At 43.5% G+C, this 24,161-nt stretch overlaps 1 protein-coding gene across 3 annotated transcripts in view; it reads right to left on the bottom strand.

Annotated features, from left to right (window-relative positions):
• Positions 1-360: 360 nt before the first annotated feature.
• Positions 361-24,161, bottom strand: part of INTS7 (integrator complex subunit 7) — a 107,955-nt gene continuing 84,154 nt past the window's right edge. For 2 of the 3 annotated variants that reach the window (XM_032638297.1, XM_032638308.1), the window contains exons 18-20: positions 22,108-22,206; positions 20,568-20,753; positions 15,601-17,084 (exon numbers count right to left, since the gene is read on the bottom strand). In XM_032638297.1, coding sequence (XP_032494188.1) covers positions 16,797-17,084; positions 20,568-20,753; positions 22,108-22,206 — 573 coding nt within the window. In that variant the 3' untranslated portion in view covers positions 15,601-16,796. Of the gene's footprint in view, positions 1,312-1,833; positions 1,928-15,600; positions 17,085-20,567; positions 20,754-22,107; positions 22,207-24,161 lie in introns of those variants that run through there. The other variant, XR_004350821.1, reaches the window with a different exon arrangement.

Below are 24,161 nucleotides of genomic sequence, written 5' to 3'. Positions count from 1 at the left end.
CCACTAGGGGTCAAGACCAAGCCCTCGTTGCCCTTTCTAACTAGATCACAAGCAGAATAATCCAGGTTCCAGTCCACTTGGTTCCAGAACTTACAAGTTGTCTGACCTTAAAAACACCATTTAACTGCTGTATCCGTGGTTCTCCAGCCTGGCCTTGCTCCCACAGCTGTGGGGCAAGGAAAAGCATGCAGGATCTCTGAGGGAGAGAGAGCCCTTTGTACCATGAGCTCTCCTCCCTCCTTCCTGTGCATTGGGATCCTCTATGGAGCTTGAAATTGGAGGAGGGGGTATGGTGGTGGAGCAGGGATGGGGGGAATGAGGGTGGGACCTGGTGACTGGGAAGCTTTTTTTTTTTTTTTTGGAGTAAAATTGCTTTACAATGTTGTATTAGTTTCTGCTGTATAGTGAAGTGAATCAGCTGTATGTCTACCCATATCCCCTCCCTCTTGGACCTCCCTCCCATCCCCCTCCATCCCACCCATCTAGGTCGTCACAGAGCACGGAGCTGAGCTCCCTGTGCTATACAGCAGGTTCCCACCATCTGTTTTACTCATGGTAGTGTATTTATGTCAAACCTAATCTCCCAATTCGTCCCACCCTCCCCTTCCCCGCCGTGTCCACAGGTCCATTCTCTACGTCTATGTCTCTATTCCTGCCCTACAAGTAGGTTCACCTGTACCATTTTTCTAGATTCCACATATATGAATTAATATACGATATTTGTCTTTCTCTTTCTGACTTACTTCACTCTGTATGACAGACTCTAGGTCCATCCACATTTCTACAAATGACCCAATTTCATTCCTTTTTATGACTAATATTCCATTGTATATATGTACAACATCTTCTTTATCCATTCACTTATAGTTGGACATTTAGGTTGTCCCCATGACCTGGCTATCATAAATAGTGCTGCAGTGAACAATGGAGTACATGTGTCCTTTTGAATTATGGTTTTCTCAGGGTATATGCCCAGTAGTGGGATTGCTGGGCCATATGGTAGCTCTATTTTTAGTTTTTTAAGGAACCTCCATACTGTTCTCCATAGTGGCTGTATTAATTTACATTCCCACCAACAGTGCAAAAGGGTTCCCTTTTCTCCACACCCTCTCCAGCACTTACTGTTTGTAGAGTTTTTGATGATGGTCACTCTGACCAGTGTGAGGTGACACCTCATTGTAGTTTTGATTTGCATTTCTCTAATAATTAGTGATGTTGAGCATGTTTTCATGTGCCCCTTGGCCATCTGTATGTCTTCTTTTTATTTAAGCTCCATAGGTGATTTTGATGCACAGTTAAGTGAGGAAACCACTGACAAAGTATAAAAGACAAACAGGAGAGGAGAAATAAATTACACTGTTAGCTAAAAAGAAGTCTTAGAATTATCTGCACATTTTAAACTCTGTTTAGAGTTGATAACTAATTGTCTGCCTTTTTCAGGGCACTCAAAACACTAATCTCAGGTTCCTTTCCTTCTAGAAAAGATGTATATGACTTCAGTGACATTTCTCTTACCTTGCAGTCTACACACACACCATGAATCATCTCCACCTGCCTCTGTGCTGAAGTCAGATTCTAAGTCAGGTCTTTTATCCTCTGACCACTGAGTAATCACTCTGGCCCCAGTCTGTTCTTTCAGGTCCAGGAAAACAATCTGATTAGGCTCTGGAAAATGGATTCACAGTGGCCCAAATCTGCACAGGTGCTCTATAAACCCGACTGCTAATGTTCTGCTTGGGACTAGCTGTCAGAGTCCTAGCTCTCCTTTTTAAATAACTGAGTGGCCTTGAGCAAATTGCTCAATCTCTAGGTCTCCGAGGTGATTATCATTACCTGCTCATCACGCTTTACAAGGTAGTATTTCCTTCCTTATAGCAGTTCTCTTCGGAGTACCAGTGCGGTGTAATCAGAAATTTGCTGCAGTGGCCTCAACATTAAAGAAAATGGGTAGGAATGAGAAGCATACATTTGAAGAGCATTTCATTCAGCCCCTAAGACACCAAGGTGGACCCTGTTACTTCTGTCTGCCCAGCACCTCCTTCCCCTCTTCTGGGGACAGAGCCTCCTTCCCTGGGGGAACCGCTTCTGTCTCCCTCCGTACGGTTCCGGGCCGCTGATCCAAGCGCCCTGGACTGTTCCTCTGGGGCCACAGGGGTGGACATGTGACCCCAGCTTAACCGTAACAACAGCCCACTCATCCGGCCACAGCAATTGGTCTGAGGATTCATCTAAGGACCAACTCCCTCCCTCCCCCCTTAAAAAATCAGGGGTTTTTCTAAATGAAGCTGGTGGGGAAACTCTTCTTTCCGGTCAAATTGCTATATAACTGTGACACCAGAGCTGCCACATAAGAAGGATGGGAGGATGAGGCCACCATCCAGAGGTGAGGCTGTGAGAGACAAACATGGAAACGAGGAAAGAGAGTATGTTTTATGGTGTTGAGTTCCCTCCGATTAACTCTTTTTTAAAAAATAAATTTATTTATTTATGTTTGGCTGCATTGGGTCTTCGTTGCTGCACATGGGCTTTCTCTAGTTGCGGCAAGCGGAGGCTACTCTTCGTTGCGGTGCGTGGGCTTCTCATTGCGGTGGCTTCTCTTGTTGTGGAGCACGGGCTCTAGGCGTACGGGCTTCAGTAGTTGTGGCACACGGGCTCAGTAGTTGTGGCTCACGGGCTCTAGAGCGCAGGCTCGGTAGCTGTGGCGCACGGGCTTAGTTGCTCCACGGCAAGTGGGATCTTTCCGGACCAGGGCTCGAACCCGTGACCCCTGCATTGGCGGGCGGATTCTTAGCCACTGCGCCAGCAGGGAAGTCCCCCTCTGATTAATTCTTAATCCAAAGAATTCTTTGGATTCTTTGAGCTACCCCAGTATTTCCACCCCCCAAAGCCTCAAAGCCTCTTTTTCACTTAAGCCAGTTTTAGAATTTCTGTCACTTGCAACCCAGAGTCTTGATGAACAGAAATACTCTGACAGCTTTCCTCTCTACCATACACTTTTTGAAACTTCAAAAATGTGAGGCTCTGTGTATCGGTGGGCTGAGTGTGCTCTTGTCTTTCCTAGAGCAGCGTTGGAAGGTTCTGGTGTAATATTTCCCAGCACCCCCTTCTCTGTGAGAAGTTGGCCAAAAGGGAAGTTGCATGTGGGTGGTGGCGGTGAAACAGTAGCCATCACGCTCTGAAGGCCACTGTTGGCTGGAGCTGGTGAGGGACACACCGAGAGGCAGCCAGGCTCGTGTGTGTCCCTGCTCTTCCCCGCTCCTCTGTGACTGCCGGCCCTGCTGACCAACAGTGACGCCCCCATATACCATGAGATGCTTTGCTGCCAACTCACAGAGGCAGTAGCTACAAAGAGCCACGTCCTTCCAAAGATTGCACCCCAGCCCCTTGGTGGCCCCAGTCCAGCAGCCAGACTTGCCTTGCTCTTCCTTGTAAGCTCTGCTTTGTTCACCCGCACCATGGCTGGTGAATGACTTTTCGGTGATCCTTCACCGAACTTTCAGAAGAAAGAAAGAACTTTCAGTTCTTTACTTGCCCAGCTCCTAATTCTTATAGTATTAATAAATTCCTTATTCCGTAAGACTCATAGTGGCTCTGCTTCCATAACTTAACCCTAAGACAAATGTCACTGGGTGAACCCTAAGGAGCTCCCCGCTTCCTTTCTTTGCTTCAAGCCCACACCCAGTCCTCCTGTCTCCGTGGTGCTGCTCCCCTCTGGTTGCTCATCTTTCCACACCTCCATGTGTTCATGGGAAGATCTGATCCTGTTCCTGCTCATCTTACCATTGTGTTATTTGCTGTCTCAAGCTACTCTTGCCTGTGGCCTCTGCCTGTTTCACTTTCACACTATTTCCTACTCTCCAGTTCAATCACAAGACTGTCTGGCAGGTGGCCTGGAGATTTAACACAGACTGGCATCCAGCTAAGGCGAAAGCCAGGACGTCCTGCCCAGAGCCTCCCACTACTGATTTCCAGTTAGGAAATGTCATTAGAGAAGGAAATAAATACCTTCAATGAGAACTTAATGGACACTCTGTGTTGCCCACAGATGCCAAAAAAAATATTTTAAAAAATGAATTAACAGAGCAGAAACTATTTGATGTGAAAATTATCAGGGAATATTTAAAAAATCAATATGGTATGCTGTTGGCCCATCAAACGCTCCATGAACAGCCCTGAACTTTCCTCTGGGATGGGTTCAAGGTCTCTGCCAGTTCTGTGATAATGGCTCAAAGACCAGAGCTATTAACCCCAGCCTGGCCATTGCTCAATATGCGACCTTGGTTGAGTCAGCTGGTCTATATGGATTAATGAAGTAGACAGAGAAAGATTTAAGAATCATGGTATCTCAGGCTTGGAAGCAACATGAGGAGTTATCCCTAATTCAGGCAGCTGACCCTTGCTTATCTCCATCCAACCCCTCTGGCTTTGCTCGACTCCTCCCTCAAGTGGGGCCCTGTGGCCATGTACCACTGTCCTATCACTGCAGGCAAAGGCTGGGGCTGGTGACTTAGGCCTCTGTTGGGACTCTGTCCAAGAGTTGGGACAACTGTCTAACAGTGGAATTTTCTCCATACTTATTTAGGCACCTTAAATTTTTAAAAGAACACTCCTGCCCAGTTTGACATGAGACATGGACAGCAGGAGAGGACTGAGAGAACTGGGAACGTGCAAGAGGAAGAAGAATGTATTACAAACAAGAATCAAGCAAGTAGCTGCTGGTACTGGGCATCTAGTACTTCCTACATACTTTATATCTGTGTTGACATTTAATCCTCACAACTCTATGAGGTAGTGGTGTTTTCTCTAATTTACAAATGAAAGGATTGAGACCCAGTGATCTCCAGCAATGTGCCTTGAATTGCACAACTGGTAAGTGGCAGATTTGGGATGCCAGACACTTTGGGGTGACCCCGACCTCTGTTCTTTTTCCATGTATAATCCTATCCCTCTCTACCCATCTCTCAGTCATGCTTGATTAAGGGGCTTTTCCAGGTTTCTAGTCAGAAGGAAATTGGAAGCCAACACATCATATCATTATATCATCTATCATCCCATATCATATGTCATGTCATGTCCTATCATATCACATCCATGGTTGGCTGGGTAAATTTATGATTAAACAATGCAGTTTTCTTTCAGCCACACAGACTTAGTGTTTCTCACCTCTTCCTTTTGTCGTCTACATACATTCCCCAGGTGTATAACTCCTCTGAGTATTTGGACTGGGTGGATTCTGCCAGGCCAATGAAATCAAGGTCAGGTGACCTGACCAGGTAAACCAGGTGACCAGTGGCCTTTACTTGACGTTGGCTTGACAAGGTTTATTTGGTTGTCCTACACATCACACCTGTCCTACATCTGTCCTCAGAACCTCCTGGAGAGCCATGGGCAGCCAGGAGAGCCCTGACTACAGCCTACATTAGAAAATAACTTGCCCTAGTCAGTTTGTGGCAAAGCTGGTCCCAGAGGCCAAGTTCCCTGACTCTCGTTGCATGTTTAAATGCTTCTTTCATGTATATATAGGATGAATCTTTACCCATGCCTAATGCTGATTTCCAGAGCAGGGTTGAGGTCTTTAGCCACCCCCTCTTCACCTCCACCAGCACCCCATGCCCACACACATTCACCTCCTTCTTTCTTATGAATAGCTGATGTTTTCCCAGTTCAGATAGTCCTATGCAAACATGGCAAGCGGGTTCCCAAGCCCACTTTCACCCATCAAGGTTCCTGGGTAGAAACTCTGGAGCCACTAGCACATGTGCCTGTCTCTTCCAGGAGCCACCATTATTTTGCTTCGTAGATTCTGCCCTTCTTCCTGTCAGAGCCATGTTTAAACATCGTTTTCCACTCCAGGATGACCAGGTTGTTATGGTGACTTTGTTTTTCATAGACACAGTGCATCTGGCTGGTTTTCCCAAGTTTCTGACCAGAGGTAGCAACGGCGGGTCAAGGTGTGGCCCAGATGACTTTTCGGCTACACAGATTTTAGAAGCAAAAGTGGCCATGAAATTTCCATTATCTAGAGACCTGTCTTCACCCTACAGAGAATGAAAAGTTAACTGAGATTTGCTAAGGCCAATTCTTTGCTTCTTTTATGCAGAAGGGATGCGGAAGTAATGGCCACTTCGCCTGAGAACCCAGCAAATGGGCTGGGCTCACTCCAGCAGGGAAATTTCACCAAAGTGAGAACACCTGAGGGAAAACACCAGCCCACCCACCACGACCAAATGAACTCTCCAGCGGTAGGCTGGCATGGGCTCCCCTCTCCGAGGGGTTGTTGATTGCTCAGGTTTTACAATCCTCAAGCCCTGTGCCAAGGAGCTTTTGTGGTTTAAACCAATGTGCTTCTGGGAATAAGTGCCCTTATTATTCCTAGTTCATATTATTTGCCGTGCTCTTATACCACGGTGACATAATACCCTTTGTGCAGCTGTACAATAAGAGTCCTTTCAGGATCCTCTAAGAGCTTTCTAATTAGGACCACAACCACACGACAGACAGAGAAACTGAAGACCAGAGACAGGGATGACAAAGCTTCGCCTTGGTCACAAAGGAGTCTAGCCCAGTTCTGACTCCTACTCGGAGGCTGTAGGGTCAGGGCTAGGCCACTAGTTTAGGAAGGGCACCTCTGCAACACTGGCTGCAGAATTATTAGGCTGCCTGAGTGCTGGGTCCTTTGTAGTAGGGTCACCTAACCAGTTGAGTTATTGAGGTGAGGACCAGAAATATCCAGCATTAGTTATGCAATAGCTCTTGAGTTTACAGTTAGTTCTCAGTGGCTAGGCTCCTAGGACCAGTTAACTCTATTAAGGCTAGGTCATTAGAAACTGAATTCTGCATTAAGTAATTCAACTCAAATGACTGCCTACTATGCAGCACCATGCTGGACAGCAGACATGCAAAGATGAACTCCCAATCCTCCCGTTGGATGTTCACAGTTTAGACAGAAGGCGAGATAGCTACGTAAGCAGGGAGATACACGTAAGCAGAGGGTAGACCAGAAGGCTAGGGTAGCACCCAACTCTGTGGGGCTTTCAGGGAAAGCTTCTTGGAGAGGAGGACTTTCAACCCGGGTAAATCTACAGAGATGGACTGAGCTTGCTAAGCAGAACCGTGGGGGAGAAGAAGCAACGCACACTGAATGCCAAGTGCCACAAGGGTGCAGAGGTGTGAGATGCACTGGGGTTCAGGAAACAATGAGAATGTCAACACGTCTAAAGCGACAGCCATGGTTATCTCACTGTTCTTTCTCTCTTCTGTTTTTACAGCCAAAACGCTATCCCTTTTTACTCTCAATGTCTTATTTTGGATGTTAAAAAGACTGAACATTGGGTTGTTTTGTCTTTGCGTATTGCTTTAACCCTCCACTTCTCCTTAGGGCATTGTGGATGTCTCTGACTAGGGAAAGATCACATATTGGGGAATGTCCAAATGAAAAGCAGAAAGATGAATATTTCACTGCATTATAAGGACGTAAGGGCAGCTCAGGGAACCTTGGACAGGAACTCAGCTGGGCTGTCCTTTTTTATTGTTTGTACGTATAGCAAAAAAACATGGTCTTGGATGACTCCCAAGGTTACCTGTCACAGGTCCAGCCATCCAAAGGGAGTCTGTGGTCCAAAGCTCGCGGGGTAGAAGTATAAAGGAAAGCAGATGGGGGGTGGGAGGTGAGGGGAAAACATGAGCTGGCCGGCAATCTAACAGGTGACCTGCAGAGGAGTGAAAGCATCAGTGTGGACCTCCCGAGTCTGATTTGCGCCTGGCTCTGGATTAGAGTGGTGAGAATCCAAGGCCACCTCTGCCTTCCTCTCCTTGCCTTTGTCTTCCTTGGCATCTTACGTTGCCCACTCCACCTCCCACAGGGTCTTTCAGGCAGCTCTTTATACACGAGCTCAGTCTATGAGAAGGACAATGGAGTGGACTGCTCAAGTCTCACCTCAGTGCAACTGGCACCTCAGCACCTTGGCACTGTGGACAAACATGGATCAAGCTTACACACATGACAACCACCAACCAAAGCTTCCAGAGAGCAGGGACTCCACCTGCTGCAGTGTTTGCATGTATCAGGTGCTCAATCAGTCCTTGAAAAAGAAAGGCAGGGAGAGAGAAAGGGAAGGAGGGAGGAAGGTACCCCAGAAAAAAGCTGGCTGGCAACAGTGAAACCCAAATCACCCAAAGCAACAACATAGTCCAAATTCTGATCAAGAGAAGGCTGGTGCAGGAGGAAAGTGAAGGTGACTCTAAAGAAAAAGACAGATGATGGGAATCCCCTGGCAGTCCAGTGGTTAGGATTCTGGGCTTTCACTGCTGGGGTCCTGGGTTCGATCCCTGGGAAACTAAGATCCTATAAGCTGCGCGGCTGGAAAAAACATAACAAAACAAAAAACGGATGAACAGGCCTTTTTAAAAAATTTTTATTTTCTTGCAAGTCTAGGCTCTGGTTCCCTCCCTACTGCCTCAGACCTCAGATCAGAACCTGAGCTGCACTCCAGGACCCCCACAATGGCAGTGGTGTGTGCTCCTGCCTTGACACTGCTTGCAGCTCAGAAATAGTAGAAAGCCTTCCCTATATCTCTTGCCTCCGAGGCGAACACTGAGTCAGTAGGCAGACCAGTTGGGACTGCTCCACACAGGGATGTGAACCAGGGCTGGGGGCCGGAGAATAGTCACGAGGGGTGGGACGGCGGAGGGAGCCGTTTTTTCTCATCAGCAGGACACGGTCACATTAGCCACTACACGTCCACCTTTATGCTGACTCCGAGGGCCAGGCAGGCTAACTGCTCCACACAAGATTGAACATGATACAGGTCATGGAGGAACCCTGGGCTTGGCTGGAGAATCAGAACACGGAGGGATGGACAAGGGTTTCAGTGATGGAAAAGAGTTTTCAGGTGGTGGGAAAATATGAACAAAGTCACGACGGTGAGAGTGTGCAAACCAAGCTCGAGGGATGCCCAGGAAGCTAGTTTTATTACAGGCTGGGATACACACAGAGATGGGGTGAGAGGTGAGGCCTGGCTGCCACGCTGGAGTCTCACTGTGGAGGGTTTTAAATGATATACTGAAGAATTCAGGCTGTATATGGAACCCAATGGGAATTAAGATTTTGAACCAGGTGAGTGAACTGGGAAGCAGTGGGAATAAGGATTACTCAGAGGTGGCAGACACCAGCAGCAGGAAAAACAGGAAGTGAAAGTGATATTCCAGGAAGATATAATGAGGCTGTGAACTAGGGTGACGGTAGTGGCAACAGGAGGGAGGCAACACCGTGAAGGACAGTCCCCCATCCTCCAAAGTAGGCCAGCTCTTCTCCCTGCCTAGACACATATCTCATACACACACAGACACACTTAGGAGGCGAGAGCAAACATAACCTCTTCACCACCCCCCTCCTCTCAGCCGTCAATTTTTGTCCTTTGAAGTCCTCAAACCTGGGACATCACCTTTAAGGCAGAGATGATCTGAAACATTACTGTTTTAGGAAGCTGACGTTTCTTTCCCCGGGGTTCTCTGGGCCACCAGGCCACGCTGACCACTCCACCACTGACACGGAAGGCAAGCCACGTCTGGTGGGCCCGCCAGTAGCTGGCTTTGTGCATGTATTATTACCTTTAATCTTCACAACTCTTCAACAGGCAGGTATCAGCCCCATTTCACAGACGAAGAAGCCAAGGCTCACAGGGATGTTATGGGAGTAAACAGAGACTCGGAGAACAGCCAGGGGGCTGACGTGGGGTGTGGGACAGTGGACAGAGGTGTTTGTTCCCACTAACAGGACATGGTAATCTCAGCCACCATTTGTCCACATTCATGCCAACCCCAGGGGTCAGGCAGCAGAACATGCACGAGACTGGATTTGATACTGGTCACAGAGGGAGACGGAGCACCATGTCTGGTTGGAGGAATCAGGGCCAGGGTTTCTGCTGGGTCTGGAGGGGCAGATGGGTTTTTCAGTGTGGTGTAGCTGAGGTCAGGGGAGGCTGCATTCTGCTTAAAGCTATTTCCCTATGACCAAGGCTTTGGGGAGCTTTCTATCCCCTCAAACACAGAATTGAAGCAGGAGGTTAAGACTGCCGTGAGGGGTTTAGCTGGGATGTAAGGAAAGGTTTAGTGAACTGGGAAGATGGTTAGATACCAAAGGAGCAGACTTTCAGGCTGAGAGAGCTTTTCCAAAGGCCACACAGGAAACAGCAGCGACTCTGATCTGGATGGTCCTGTCTAAACACATTCCTCTCCACTTTCACTGGAGAAAATGATCAACTACCAAGGAAGCTAAGGCCGCCCTGGCATAATCAAGGCCAGGGTGGGTTTCCCACAGCCTGTGCAAAAACAAGCAGTGGCATGGCCGTGAACCCAGGGAACTTGTCTTTGACTGTATTCCCAGTTCCTGGTACCCTGTATGTGTTCAATCAACATTTGGTGAAGAATAAAAGATCACCTGTTTCCAAAATTGTTTGTGTCCTTGTTGGCTGTGCCTTTTGCACAGATCTGAGAAATCTGAGCTCACAAACGCCTGCTCAGACGAATGGACAAATGCTGACTGAGCTACAGTGCCCTGTGATGTCAGCTGAGTTACCTTGGTGCTTAGGATGAGGGAAAAGTGCTTTCCATCAGCTAACCTGGCCAGCATGCAGGGGAGAGAGGCAGGGGGAGGCGGTGCTTGAGGGAGACGCGTGGGCCCCCTCCTGCACCAAGGGCCCTCAAGGAGATTCCAGACGTGCTTACTCCCTGAGAGAGACAACTCCAGGCAGGGCTAATACTCTCTTGAGCATCCCGGGGGACACTGTAACCACTAAGTAGGATAGATATGATCTTGCTTAAGTGATTCTGTGATTACAGTCATTTCTCCCTAATGCCCTGATACCTTGAAACGTGACATTGAGGGGTTCGTGTCCTCCAACGGCCTGGCCAGAAGCAGTAGTTTCTGCAACAGGAGACAATATTTAATTCTGAGTGTAAGCTCCTATCTCCTCAAGGCTAAATACTGACTTCACACTTTAGGAGTGTACCTTTTTTCCAAATGCTCTTTCGTTCCTCTCTGGCTTCCAAGTAGTAGCTACCCAACTGTCTCTGCTTATATCAAAAAGAGGCTCTCTGAGGAGGAAAGGACACTGCATTTGAAGTGCTGGAAAAGGAGAAAATGCCACATGATGGCCAGTTTTCTAATTACCTAAGACCCTGTCCTGTTACATATAAGGGGGGTGCTACTAGAATTTCAGAAACGGCATCTTTTGTGCTCTGTCAACAGCTTTTATAAAGCCCTCTCCACATTCTCTAAAAATAGGTCTTTTCTGTCAAATGAGACTGCAAGTTGCTTGAGGGGTCTCCCTGTCAGTTTCCTTTTGCATTTCTCACCCCAGTTCAGGGCCCGGCATTGTCAGGAAAGCCCCTCTCTCTAACTTGCACTTCTACAGTAGGCTTTTCATCTACTTCTCCTGTCAAGTGGAAGAAGGGGCTGGGGGGATTTCAGAACTAACCCTCCTAATCACAGGACCGGCTGCCTTTGCTGGCAGTGGGGGTGGGAGGGGAAAGCAAGGATGGGGGACACAAGTGTTAACAAGTCGCCATCACTTTGCTCATCTCCTAAGTGTGAGATGACACATAAACAGAAAGCATCTTTAGCCTCACTGCTTCCAATGGGGGAGCTGGGGGTGGGAGTGGTAGAAATTGAGGCAGCCCGGCCTACTTTCACCTTCCATGATCTTAGGAAACAGGAAAAGCAAACGTTGGTATCGTCTCATAATTCCTCAGTCTAACTCAGTTCTATTTTACTTGTCACAGTCTTCTATTTTAAATTTCTTTCTTTAAAATACAAATAAGCCACAAATAAGCTTCATCAAAATCCACAAACGAAATCTCCCGAGAAAACCAAAAGGTAGAGAGTATTTCTTCTCTGCTTATAATCTGAATTTTGAGGGTACTGGGTAGATGTTCATCTTCCTGATTGTTCTGATTCATCTGGTATTATCTCACATTTATAATTTTATTAAGAAAAAAATTATCTGGAAACAACAATAAAAAGATTTTTAGTCTCAGTTTGCCAGCTAAGTATCACTAGACAAAAGCGAGACCCGTAGTCATGATCTATGAAGAAGACAATCCCCAAACTCATTTCACCAAGTCTCAATCTTTAACGAGACCTAAATGATAAGCAAAGAACGCAATTATTGCACAACAAACTGGACTGTGCAGGACAGAACTGCTCTGGGAGAGATTAGCAAGTAAGCAGGAGGATAAGGGAAAAGATATAGACTGAAAAAATGTTTTATAACTGTAGTAGATTTGAAATAAGTAAATTTACATTTTGCATTCTTCATTATACTGTGAAAATCAATGACTCCAGATCTTGGTATGTTATTTAAGAAAAAAAACATGACTTACACTCTGTTTAAATCTGTTACAATTAAACATCAAATCGCTCATAGAGTGAGTAGACTGGGAGGCACCACAGGATAGTGGACTAATGCCAGTTAAGCCAATAAAATACACAGCCCATGGAAAGGTCTTTGTGTTCCTGGGCAAGAAATGGAAAGGAAGACCACCGCCTCCTGGAGTGCTGTTGGCAGGAAATCCAAGGCAATTCACCAGACTTCTGGACTTCTCAGTACTCCCATCAAACTTTTACTGTTGGGGACTGATAAAACCTAAATCCAAGGGCACATTATAGAGAGAACAGGGCTAGGTGGTTGAGCAACACAGTACTGTATTATCTGAAGCAAAGCAAACACACGAACCCCGGATGCCTTCCTCGTCATCCACACTCTTCCACGTGAAAGCTTTGGTGCATCAAATAACTCCAATGTAGACACCTTATCTAAAAACCTACTTAAGGACTATCTAGGTCCTAAGGTAGAAGTGAATCTCATTTCTTCACTTATTACTCTTGCACTGTCCAGTTCTACAGGCAGTAGCCATATGAGGCTATTTAAGTTTAACTGAATTAAAAGTAATAAACGATTCAGTTACTCTAGGCTTACTTTAGATACTAGGCTTACTTTAGATACACAGCTCTATGTGGCTAGTGGCTATATTGGATAGTACAGACTTAGAACATTTCCATCATTTCAGAAAGTTCTGTCAGACAGCTCTGCTTATACTCTGTATACCAGATGGCAGGGTCATCTTATTCTCAGTATACTGCTGCCATGTATTGGCACAAAAAGATCAAGTGACCTATCCAAGGATCCATGGCAAGTGAGTCTTATAAATAGAACTTAAACTGACACCTCTGGGACCCTAGACTGAAGATCTTGCTTGGCTGGTTTGTTCTTCTCTGAACCATATTTCAATGTGAAAAGTGACTGACAGCCTTCAGTTGCAAATTACCTGCTACCTTGGTGGGTTTGAGCTGGAAAGCCACATCACAAGATCTCTTAGTTTAAGTTGGACTACAATAGTACCTTAGTTTCTAAATAGTCAATATACTATGGCCATTACCACTGAAGGTAATCAGTACTTTTGGAAAGTATTTTCATAATTTTCTTTGTATGTTTTTCTTTAAATATTTTAATTAAATAGGATTTCAGCACTGCAGTAGACAGAAATTCCATTTTGTTTAGGTCAACATTAAGCTATTTTGTTCTTAATCAAAGTACCCAAAATGAATATGAGGGAAGATAGCCTAAATGTGTGTTGACTAGCAGAGAAAAGGTAACTTTTATTTTGAATAAATAAAATGCTAAGGTTAAGAACTGATCTATGGACTTCCCTGGTTGTGCAATGGTTAAGAATCCGCCTGTCAATGCAGGGGACGTGGGTTCGATCCCTGGTCTGGGAAGATCCCAAATGCCGTGGAGCAACTAAGCCCGTGCGCCACAACTACTGAGCCTGCGCTCTAGAGCATGTGAGCTGCAACTACTGAGCACACATGCTGCCACTACTGAAGCCCGCATGCTCTAGGGCTCATGCTCTGCAACAAGAGAAGCCACTGCAATGAGAAGCCCACACACCACAACGAAGAGTAGCTCCTGCTCGCTGCAACTAGAGAAAGCCTGCACACAGTAACAAAGACCCCAACACAGCCAAAAAAATAAAATAAATAAAATAAAATAACTTATTAAAAAAAAGAATTGATCTAACACTGTGAAAAATAATACTAGGGAGGATAATAATAGCGGTAATAATAACAGCAAACACTCATGTGTACTGCTTACTATGCGCGAGGCACATTCTAACTGCTTTATATATATCAATTCTGTATTAACTTGCTTAATCCTCACACCTAACCCATGAAGCACTATTATGCTTCCTGATCTGGGGAATAAGGAAACTGAGGCATAGAGAGATTAAGTAGCTCATCCAAGGCCACAAAGCTAGGTAGAGTTAGGGTTTGGAACTGGACAGAGTGGCTCCAAAGGTTGGGTTTTTAGCCACCAGGTTATACTGCAAAGTCACTAAATACTGGGAAAAATCAGTCCTGTCTTCTTAAATCAATCGGCCAGTGCCCTTATTACTCATATTTCTAAAATCAGGGAACATGTTCACTTCACAATCAGTATGTTTATCTTTCTTTTCTGCATCTTTCCTTGAGTATTCTTTTCCTTTTCATTCATGAGTGTACTGTTGAAATTATAAACACAGTTTCCCCCCACCTCAAATAACTGTTTAACAGTTGATGCCAAAAATGCAGTAGATATTATACCAAAAATAAAATCAGTGTCCTAATTCCAGATCTAATGGACATCCTAAAATAAAATAACCTTTTTTGCTTCACAGAGTTACTTATCACTCCAAACTGTTTGGATTTGTTTTTATTTTAATAATTCCTTTCCAATTTGTGCCAGGGGCTCTATAATATACCAGATCAATCAGTTTATAACTACAGCTATCAAAAGCCTGTCTTTTAAGAACATAAAATACGGGAAGGTCTCAAAGTGAACTGGGGGAATTGGTAGTTTACAAAATTTGCTTCTTTTCAGACAATTCTGCCTTGAAACAGCACCAGAAACCTAAAATTAACACTGTAAAATTTCATTCTTAAAAAATAGCCACTTTAAAAGAAAAGAAAAAAGATTTTTTCAATTTAAGAAAGAACTTTTTTTTTTTTGTCTCTAGTCTTTCAGATAACAAAACTCTAGACTGGAGTCAAGAGGTCCTGTCTAATCCAGTCATTTTACAGACAAAGAAACTTCCGTCTACAGAGATGATGACACTTGCCCAGGTCACAGGGCTAACTCTTTGGAGCCTACAGTGGAACCTAGGCTTTCCGGTCAGCTCTTGCCACACCTGGTAGAAGGGCAAGAGGTCCTGCACACGTCCCCCGCTACTCTCTAGCAATTCTTCCTAAGGCTTATGTTCCCAGATGTTGTCATGCCTGTGCACATCATGTACTGCGTACATCTGGGCATCAACCACAGTGGACACTGTAGATTTACACACGTTTTATGACAATGCCCTGGCCACTGGCAGAAGAAGTGCTGTGCTGGGACAATAGCTCATGAAGCCAAGAGATCTTAGAGGGACACGAGTTGCCTGCCAATCACTTTCACCCCTAGAGGCCACATTACATACACACAAAAACCCCCCAAACTCATTTTTTTCCCTTTAAACTCTATCCCTCCTTTGAGCCAATGTCGACTTTAAAGAGAAAACGGCAAAACGAGCAAAGCAACTGAGAGATTTATTTTAAAAGAAAACTTCCAGGGAATGTGCCCTGCGCTTCACCTTGGGAGCTACTTCCAGCCCAAGTGCCCATATCATCAGTGTCTGCAATCCTGTGATCCCTGATGTCTAGAAATCATGATCCTGAAGCACTGAACAATCCCAAATCAAGAAAGAACAGTTAAATTACATGTAGTATACTGTGTTAAGAAAGTGTATTATTATTATATTTTATAATGGTTTTCAACCAGTACTGACATAGAAAAAAAGGGGGTTTTCTGGCTAACGAGAAATCTTCTATTCCCTGAGCATCCCAACTACCTGAGGGTGTATTATAAAGAGACTCTGCTGTTTCTAGACAATCAAGGTTAGCGTTACCTAACTTGCCAAGAAGAATCTAAACCAATCAAAGGAAAAGATCTGCCCTCCTAACATTAAATGTGATGTTTTTCATTCTTAGAAACAATAAAAAACGTCTGTATTACATAAAATTGCACATATATTAGAAAAAACAAATTATTAATTTCCAATCTTTCTATGTAATTGTTAGCTGCTCTTTGGGTCAATTAAATACTAAAACAATAAATTACGATTGCTTTAGCAGAGAATAGATAGGTAAACAGTTGAAATAATACAGCAGGATGTTTCCTTTCTGCTAGACTGCAGGCTCTCATAATCCACAACACTGGATGTTTCAGGGGACACTTTCAAGTCCAACTACGGGAGTACTCAGTTTCTACTACCCTGGGTAAACCCGGCACATACTGGTCAGAACTTCCAAAGGCCCAGCTCAAAATTAGAGGTCTATGTCAGGCAGCAAGTGATATATTTTGGTAGGAAAGCAGTCAAATTTACTAATTCAATGATCCCAATATGTGACTTTTCCTGAAAGAAAAAGAGAAGGCTCAGCAGAAATAAAAGTAATAATAGCAAAACAATGAAAGTGCTGAACAGGAGATGAAGGACTTGGTTTAAGAAGAAATAAGGGGAAAAAAATCTTTCTGGTTAGGAACCCAATGATTTCTCCAAGTAAATTTTTAAGAAAAGAAATGTTTTTTCAGAATGTTCTATCACAGAAACCAATGAATAAACGGACTCCATATTCTAACTTTTGTACCTTTATCCATATGAAAAAGCAAACTATTTTCGCTAATTTGCTCCGTTCCTGGAAAGTCTGTAGTGCCTCTGTTGCACGGCTAAAACCGCGTGTAGGCATTTCGCTGCTGCTGCTGTTGTAACGGCTGCTGGACTTGCTGCTGCTGCAGGCGAATCTGCTGCGAATAAGGGTCTTCCAGGGATTTTACAAATATGGTGGTTCTGGGACCAGTCTTCCATACGATGCCGTTGGCGTCTTTCACAGAAGATTCCACTGTAATGTTGTGTGTGCCAAGGATAGCAAAGTTCAACAGGAATTGAGTACTGAAGTAATCATTATGAGGCTCAACCCTCTGCTCCATCTCATTGGTCATATTGTCAATGGGTATCTGGAATGAAAAAAATCGTTAAATAACAATAGCTAACGTTTACTGAGTGCATGCTGTGAGCCAGGACCTGTTTTAAGTGGTATTTAAATCTTTGCCAACAACCAAGAGGTAGGTACTAATATTATCCTTGTTTCATGAACGAGGAAGCTGAGGTGGGGAGGTTAAGTAGCTTCTCCAAGGTCATACAGATAATGAGTGATGACGTTGGCATCTGATAACAAAACTCTAGACTGGAGTCAAGAGTCTGGCTAACTCCAGAGCCTGTACTCTTAATATCAGGTAACACTGCCTCCTCACTAGAAGGAGCTTGAGTAGAAGGAGCTTTCTCAACCCCTCTGATGCTGGCCTTTCTGCCTTGTGAAGCAGTTCAGAACATGCCATCCCAAATACGCTGCTGTGGCATAGCGATTATTTTGAGCTAAAGGCACTTGAAAAACAACAGATACAGAAAGGGCTCTCTGACCTGCCCCTTTTTACCTAAAACATAAATCAAATTTTCCATGAGAAAGGTAAACCTCCCTGCACCAAAAAAGAGAAGACTATCAACAGAGACTGGGAATCGATGTTGAGATGGATCTGTACAAACCAACCTAAGAAAATAACCCGTATCTTCCACTAGTCTCCCCCAATGCCCCAACAGATCTCCTAGTCATTTTACTTACTGTCCCTAGCCCCAAACCCTCTGTCTTGCCATTTTGTCAGGAATTTATCATCTGTGTGACTAAAAGGTACCTAAGCTTTCTGTTCTGGTCACTTCTTCGGGTCTTCAGCCTCCTGTGAAGACTCCCATATATATGTAAAATTCCAATAAAACTGGCATGCTTTCTTTTTTCCTGTTAATCTGCCTTAAGGTCAGTTCAATCTTAGGCCTAGCTAGAGACCCTAAGAGCGTAAAAGAGAAATTTCTCCTCCTCTCTCCTTGTTCACCCAACCCCAACTCCAATTCCCATCTTTCTTTAACCTGTGAAGAGATATTCTAAAGAAACTGGATGCAACTACCTGTTTCAGTGAGTTTAAAATCTGAAAGACTAAAAAAGAACATAATGCTATGCAAATATATGGTTTTTCCCCTCCTAGCTAGTCTGATTTTATATTACTTAAGTAATGTAGTGATTCTTCCCTCCTTTAACAAATTAACTTTAGAACTTGCATGTTGCTTACTTAAAAATCAGTGTTTTGTTCAGACGGGCAGTACAACATATTATGAAACACAGATTTATGAATTCATTTATATATTTAGCTAGATACTCATACCTCTGTCCTTCAAAGAACAGAGTAACACCTGCAGGTGTACCTCTTCTTGTACCCAAGATGAAGTATGTCAAGAGAGACACTTATTCTAAGAATGCATATACAGGTCATCAGAATGAATATTTGATTAGATTGCTCTATGTTTATGTGTGTATTTCTGTTGTGTAATTAATTATATAAATGTGCCCTGAAGCTTCGTGTCTCAATAAGCAGTTATCATGAGGTCAGTTTTCCAGAGACACTGATCTGTAACATTAATGAAATGAAGTCACCACAAATTCAAGATCTTAAAATTATTTATAAGTCCTTTTTTGTTTTTTGTTTGCACATTCAACTTCTGTAGGATTTTTATTTCTGTAAAGAATATGCACACCAAACAAGAACTTCCTTAAAAGGACCAGAAATGGGCCTAGTAGGCAACCTGATCACTCTGAACGCATGACGCATTTTAAGTTGCAAACTCACTGCAAGTAACATTACAAAGCAATCATGTACTACCTGGCTTATTACGTCAGCTTCTTGACTTTAACCAGTGCCTCTTGAGAGGTAAGTCAACAATGAGAAGATCAGTAGTACTTCTCGACTTGAATGGTTTTTTTAAAAACAGTAAAAGTCACTATATACAAGAACAAAGAGAATCATGGTTACTGTTCTTTCAAACTCAAAATGAGCAGAGAGCTGCAGACAGGGATAAGCTGACTATGTAAGTTCTCCTTATGATCTTCTGTGACAAGAGAGATCATTGAAACATAAGAGAGTTGTACTAAATACAGTAAATGATTTTTTTCATTATTCACCAAATATCTACTGAGTGGCTACATAAGGTGCCATGCTTTGTGTCCTCGAAGTCAAAAGAGAGGGAGAGAATGAAGGCTGAGCCTTCTCAGAGTGGGTACAGAGCCCCAGAGAGAGAGAGAAAGTTATCAAAGTAAGGAAAGTAGTAATGGCTTAAACCAGACCTTCCCTTGGCCTTTTAGCCTAAAACCACCAAAGAGAATAAAATGCTCTCATTTTATCTTTACTGATACCCCTTTCCTTGCTCTGGACCTCAGTTCAAGGGTGCCTACAAATAAACCCAGACATAACCAATTTGGACATTTAAACAACTCTGTTCATACAACTGCACTTGTTCCCTTGTTCCATTTACTGTGGGTAAACCACCAAGGGACTGGAAAGAGATGTCTAAAGAAAGGAACACTCTACATTTGGAACATTGGTGTTTCACAGGCACAGATTCAGAATCTTAGCTTTGGCTAACAAAGCAAGCGTGATTTTGGTTAACCTACCTCATGATTTCTCAAAGTAGCAAATTTCTAGGGTTAAACCCTTAACGAAAGATTTTACTTCATCTGATCACTGTATGTCAATATAGTATACTTTTTTTTCTTTTTCTTTGCAGTACGCGGGCCTCTCACTGTTGTGGCCTCTCCCATTGCGGAGCACAGGCTCTGGACGCGCAGGCTCAGTGGCCATGGCTCACGGGCCCAGCCACTCCGGGGCATGTGGGATCCTCCCGGACCGGGGCACGGACCCGTGTCCCCTGCATCGGCAGGTGGACTCAACCACTGCGCCACCAGGAAAGCCCAATATAGTATACTTTTCTTGGAACATGCTAAAATTTACTTAAAACAAAGGAAAAATAAATAGATGTGTTCTTTCGGGGTCAGGGGGTTAGGGAGAAGTTATTCCCCATTCCTGATGCTTCCCTCCATGTGGAGGGACCTTTCATTAGATGAACAGTACTGGTCTCTAGGGGAGAAGGTGCATCCTACTGATTGGTAAGTTGTGGGGTGGGGACTGGGCCTGGGGAGCTAAGCACCTTCTCTCTCCCTTCTTCTTTGGGCTTCAGGGTACTGCTCCTCTCAGTTTTATAGGGGCAGGCTCTTGTGTATACTGGCAGAGGCTGGTGGGAAAACTCAATTCAGAGCCACAAGGCTAGGCAGTCCTTGCTGCCAGGCACCTGAGCTAGGTTTCTCCCCAGCTCTAACAGTAGTGACACTCATATTTTGATCTCTGCCTGCCTGGATGCTTTGTCTATCAACTGGTTCGGGCAGGGAAAAGAGAAGTGTTGTTTATCAGCCCCCTTACACCCTAATACGTACTTTTAACTTATGTCCATCTGATCCCTTGGGAGGTATAACTACAATCTGCTTAACCATGAAAAAGACGGGAAAACTTCCATCAATGAGTTGATAAAACCTGCATCACAACTCTGCCTCTTTTCTAAATTACCTTGTAGTCTTGTCCAGATTTACTCTGCAGCGTGGAAGAAACATTCAGACAGACAGACTGAATTTTGCGGAAGAGTCCTGGTTTAGATCCGTGCTGGACCACTCCCTCTACCTTCAGCGCCAGTTGCTGGTTATTCTGGACAGCAATGGGTTCAGCAGGGTTCCGGGGGGATGGTGACAGGGCAAGCTGGAAAGCCAACATTAAAATAAACGCTAACAACCAAAAGCGAGTTTCCTTACAACAAACATGTCTGTGCTAATTGTTGATTATAGATTAAAACGTTACTTGTACATACACAGGCACACATACATACACACAGAGACACACACACACACACCCCCCGCAATGACCTGACCGTGCTGGGACAACCAGACAGATGTACCTTTAAAGTCAAGGGTTCCTTATCCCTAATGCCTCCTTTTAAATACCACTGTTTTGTTTGTTTTTTTAAACCCCCAGCCCCAGTTCTGTTTGAGGGAAACAGAGGATTAGAGAATAGCAAGGGCACTGTTCTCCCAATTTCTGAGGTGGGGCATTCCTTTGACAATGAACCAACTCTAGTATGGAAATGCACTATATAAATTTTCATGTCCAGCTGCTGTCTCTATGGTCTTAGGTAATTTTAAATAAACTAAATTCAAATGTAAATGAATCTAGAATTCTAGGATTACATACGCTATCAAGTCAGAATGGTATAAAAGTCAATTTCCACAAATAAACCAAATGACATTTTTAACCTCTCAGTTTTTCTTTAAAAACATATTAAGAATCCTAAATACCCTTTAATTAAAGAAAGCTCAAATCTTGCTTAAATAAAAATACGCAAGAAACTGGGTCTTTCTGATAATGTTGTTGAGCCACTGAACCCTGAAGACATCTTACCTTAGGACTTCTTATCTACATAATCAATTTTCCTTGTTATTCAGGTCATTTTCAAATGGAATGCTCTATTATTTGTAATCAAAAACATTCAAATGGATGCAGAAGTGCACTGAAGACATTTACTGATAGGGATAATCCAGGGAATCTCTTACAAATGACAATTTCCCCCCTTTCCCAACAATTTCATTCTTTGAATCAAAATAGCTTTTGAATTTTGAGTGGCTTAAATATTTTAAAATACTGACTCTACTCATTGCCCAGCTTCTCAAAATTTGTTATTTGTAGACAAAAGTGCTTTGGAGATAGGGCTGGTGATGTTTTACTGGACCTGATTCATTCTAAGTTGGGTTTAAATAGTTTGATCAGACATGGACTCAGCTCAAGATCCCTGTGGGCTACTATGATGAACAGCAGCCAACTCATTCTTGAAGACAGGGACAGAGCTCAAGGTACCCAAGTGCCTGTCCCACTGCATTTGGCACTATGAGGAAAGAAAGGAGAGGAGAGGGTTTAACTCCCAAATCACTTGTTGATTACAACTGAAGAGTATAAGTTCTGTCTAAACCAAAGGTAAGATCCTGAAGCAAAGCTATGCCCCCTACAATCTTCAGAAGAAGGTATTAAACTATATTAAACCTGATTGTTCTTCCTATATTACCTTGATGCTGGTAGACTGCAGTTTCTGGAAAAAATATCTCTGAAATGAAAGAGGAACTTTCAGCAAAGAAATGATGGCATTGCAGAGGCATGCTGTATGCTGGGGAAAGAAAAGAAAAATCAAATGAAAATAAATTTCATCAACAAATAGTTACTTTCAGGAAGAAGTGTAAAAACTACAAACGCTCATAAAATTACTACAAAAGTACACACCAATCAGGTTAAGAGACATAACACTCAGGAACTACATACATTTATCAAATCACTCATGTCAAGGAGGACAATTACAGATTTTTACTTTATTCTGAAATATATTCAATAAAAAATGACAGAGAAAACCCACACTCCTCAAGACCAAGCAATGTGCAAAGTTTGTGTTTCTATAGAGCTTAGAGCTACTAGATATATACAGTTATTTCAGATACTAAAATATAAAGTAACTATCACGTGACAAAATATGAAAAAGAGCAGGTATATGGTAAAAAATTAGAGCAAAATATTGACATTTGAGGCTCGAGTCCAAATCCCTGTGGAACTTTGGCTTGGAACTGCCTCATTCTTCATCCCATCTCTACCAGGTAGCCTCCCTGTTCATGTGGCCATGAGTCTCCAGAGATAGAGCAACGGTGGAAACTTACTGGAATTCAGATTACAGATTACCATATAGTCCAACTCTATAGATCACTGAAACTTAAATAAAACACCTTCTTTCTAAAATCTATTTCACAAATTTAACTGAGTTTTGAAAATCCCAGCTTAACTGAAGAGGAATAGAACTACTCTAATGAATCTTTCGGGTCTTAGTGAAAGGGGTCATAGAACCAGAATTTAAGAATTCAAAGATTTTATTTATTTATTTGTTTATTTTCAACTACTTTCTTGAGGTACCACTGACATGCAAAAAGCTGGACATATTTAATGCATACTACTTAATCAGTTTGGAGATAAGTATACACTTGTGATACCATCAAAGCTATTTTAAAGATCACCCAGTCTAACCCTCAATTTTGCTGATGACACAGGTCACCCAGACAACTAATGGAACAAGCTGGGACTGGAACCTAGGTCACCTGACTAGGTCACTCAGTGATTTTGTTTTATTTCACCAATGATTTGCAAACTTAATAGGAAAAAAAAAAGTACAGTACCAGAACACCTGTAACTTTGGGTGACCCAGAACCATTCCTGCTTGGTCTACCATCCCCTCCTCAGTCTACTCCTCTCTCAGTGGCCCCCAAAATGCCACAAGGCTGAAAACTGTTCCACTATACAGTGCTGTCTGTCCTTTTAAGTTCCTGCTTCCAAGCAGGGTATCACCTAGTGCCTCTGCTATAAACATTTTTAAAAAGTAGGGCATTAAGGCTAAAAGCCAGAAGAATCCATTCCTCATTGGTTTCAGATTACTGAACATTCTGTGCCTGACAGACTCCTAATATAAATGCCAGGTCTATTACTTGAGATTACCACAACACGGATTTAGAGACACTGGGTCTACTCAGGTTTAACTGCTAAAACGGCACTATTCATCTTCTTGCCACAAGGGATCTGAGATGCGTTTGCCCGGACATCCTACTTGTGGTGGAACCTTTGATGCCACAACAGTATTTAAGGAGAGAAACATCTTTAAAGAATGGATTTAGAGGACCACAAGTGACCTCAGGCTGTTCCCGGGCAAAAAGGTACCATTTTCCCTTTTAAAAGAATAGATGCGGATTTTGCAATTCCCCACTGGGAAAGCAGGACTGCCTCTAAGACCACTAGCCCCTTGGGCACACTTCAACACGTATGTTAGTTGCAGATTACTATCAAAGTACCAGTCTGGAGATGTGAAATCACATATCATGATTAGTAAACCGGTAAGAGGACTATCCCATTATGAATACTCCCTTCATTGCCAAACCGAATACTTTTCAGCCTTTGTATTTTTTGACACTTCTGTGGCACCTGATAATGCTCTTCTTCCATGAAATTCCACTTAACGGCCCCTGCCCTCACTTCTGATTCTTCCCTGCTCCATCTTCTTTCCTAAGATTCTCTTCCTTTGTACGTTCCTTC

This window comes from Phocoena sinus, chromosome 1 (genome assembly GCF_008692025.1).
Source record: "Phocoena sinus isolate mPhoSin1 chromosome 1, mPhoSin1.pri, whole genome shotgun sequence".
Lineage (NCBI taxonomy): Eukaryota > Metazoa > Chordata > Mammalia > Artiodactyla > Phocoenidae > Phocoena > Phocoena sinus.
The sequence above is the reverse complement of the archived record's forward strand: the minus strand, read 5'-3'. Positions and strand labels throughout refer to the sequence as shown.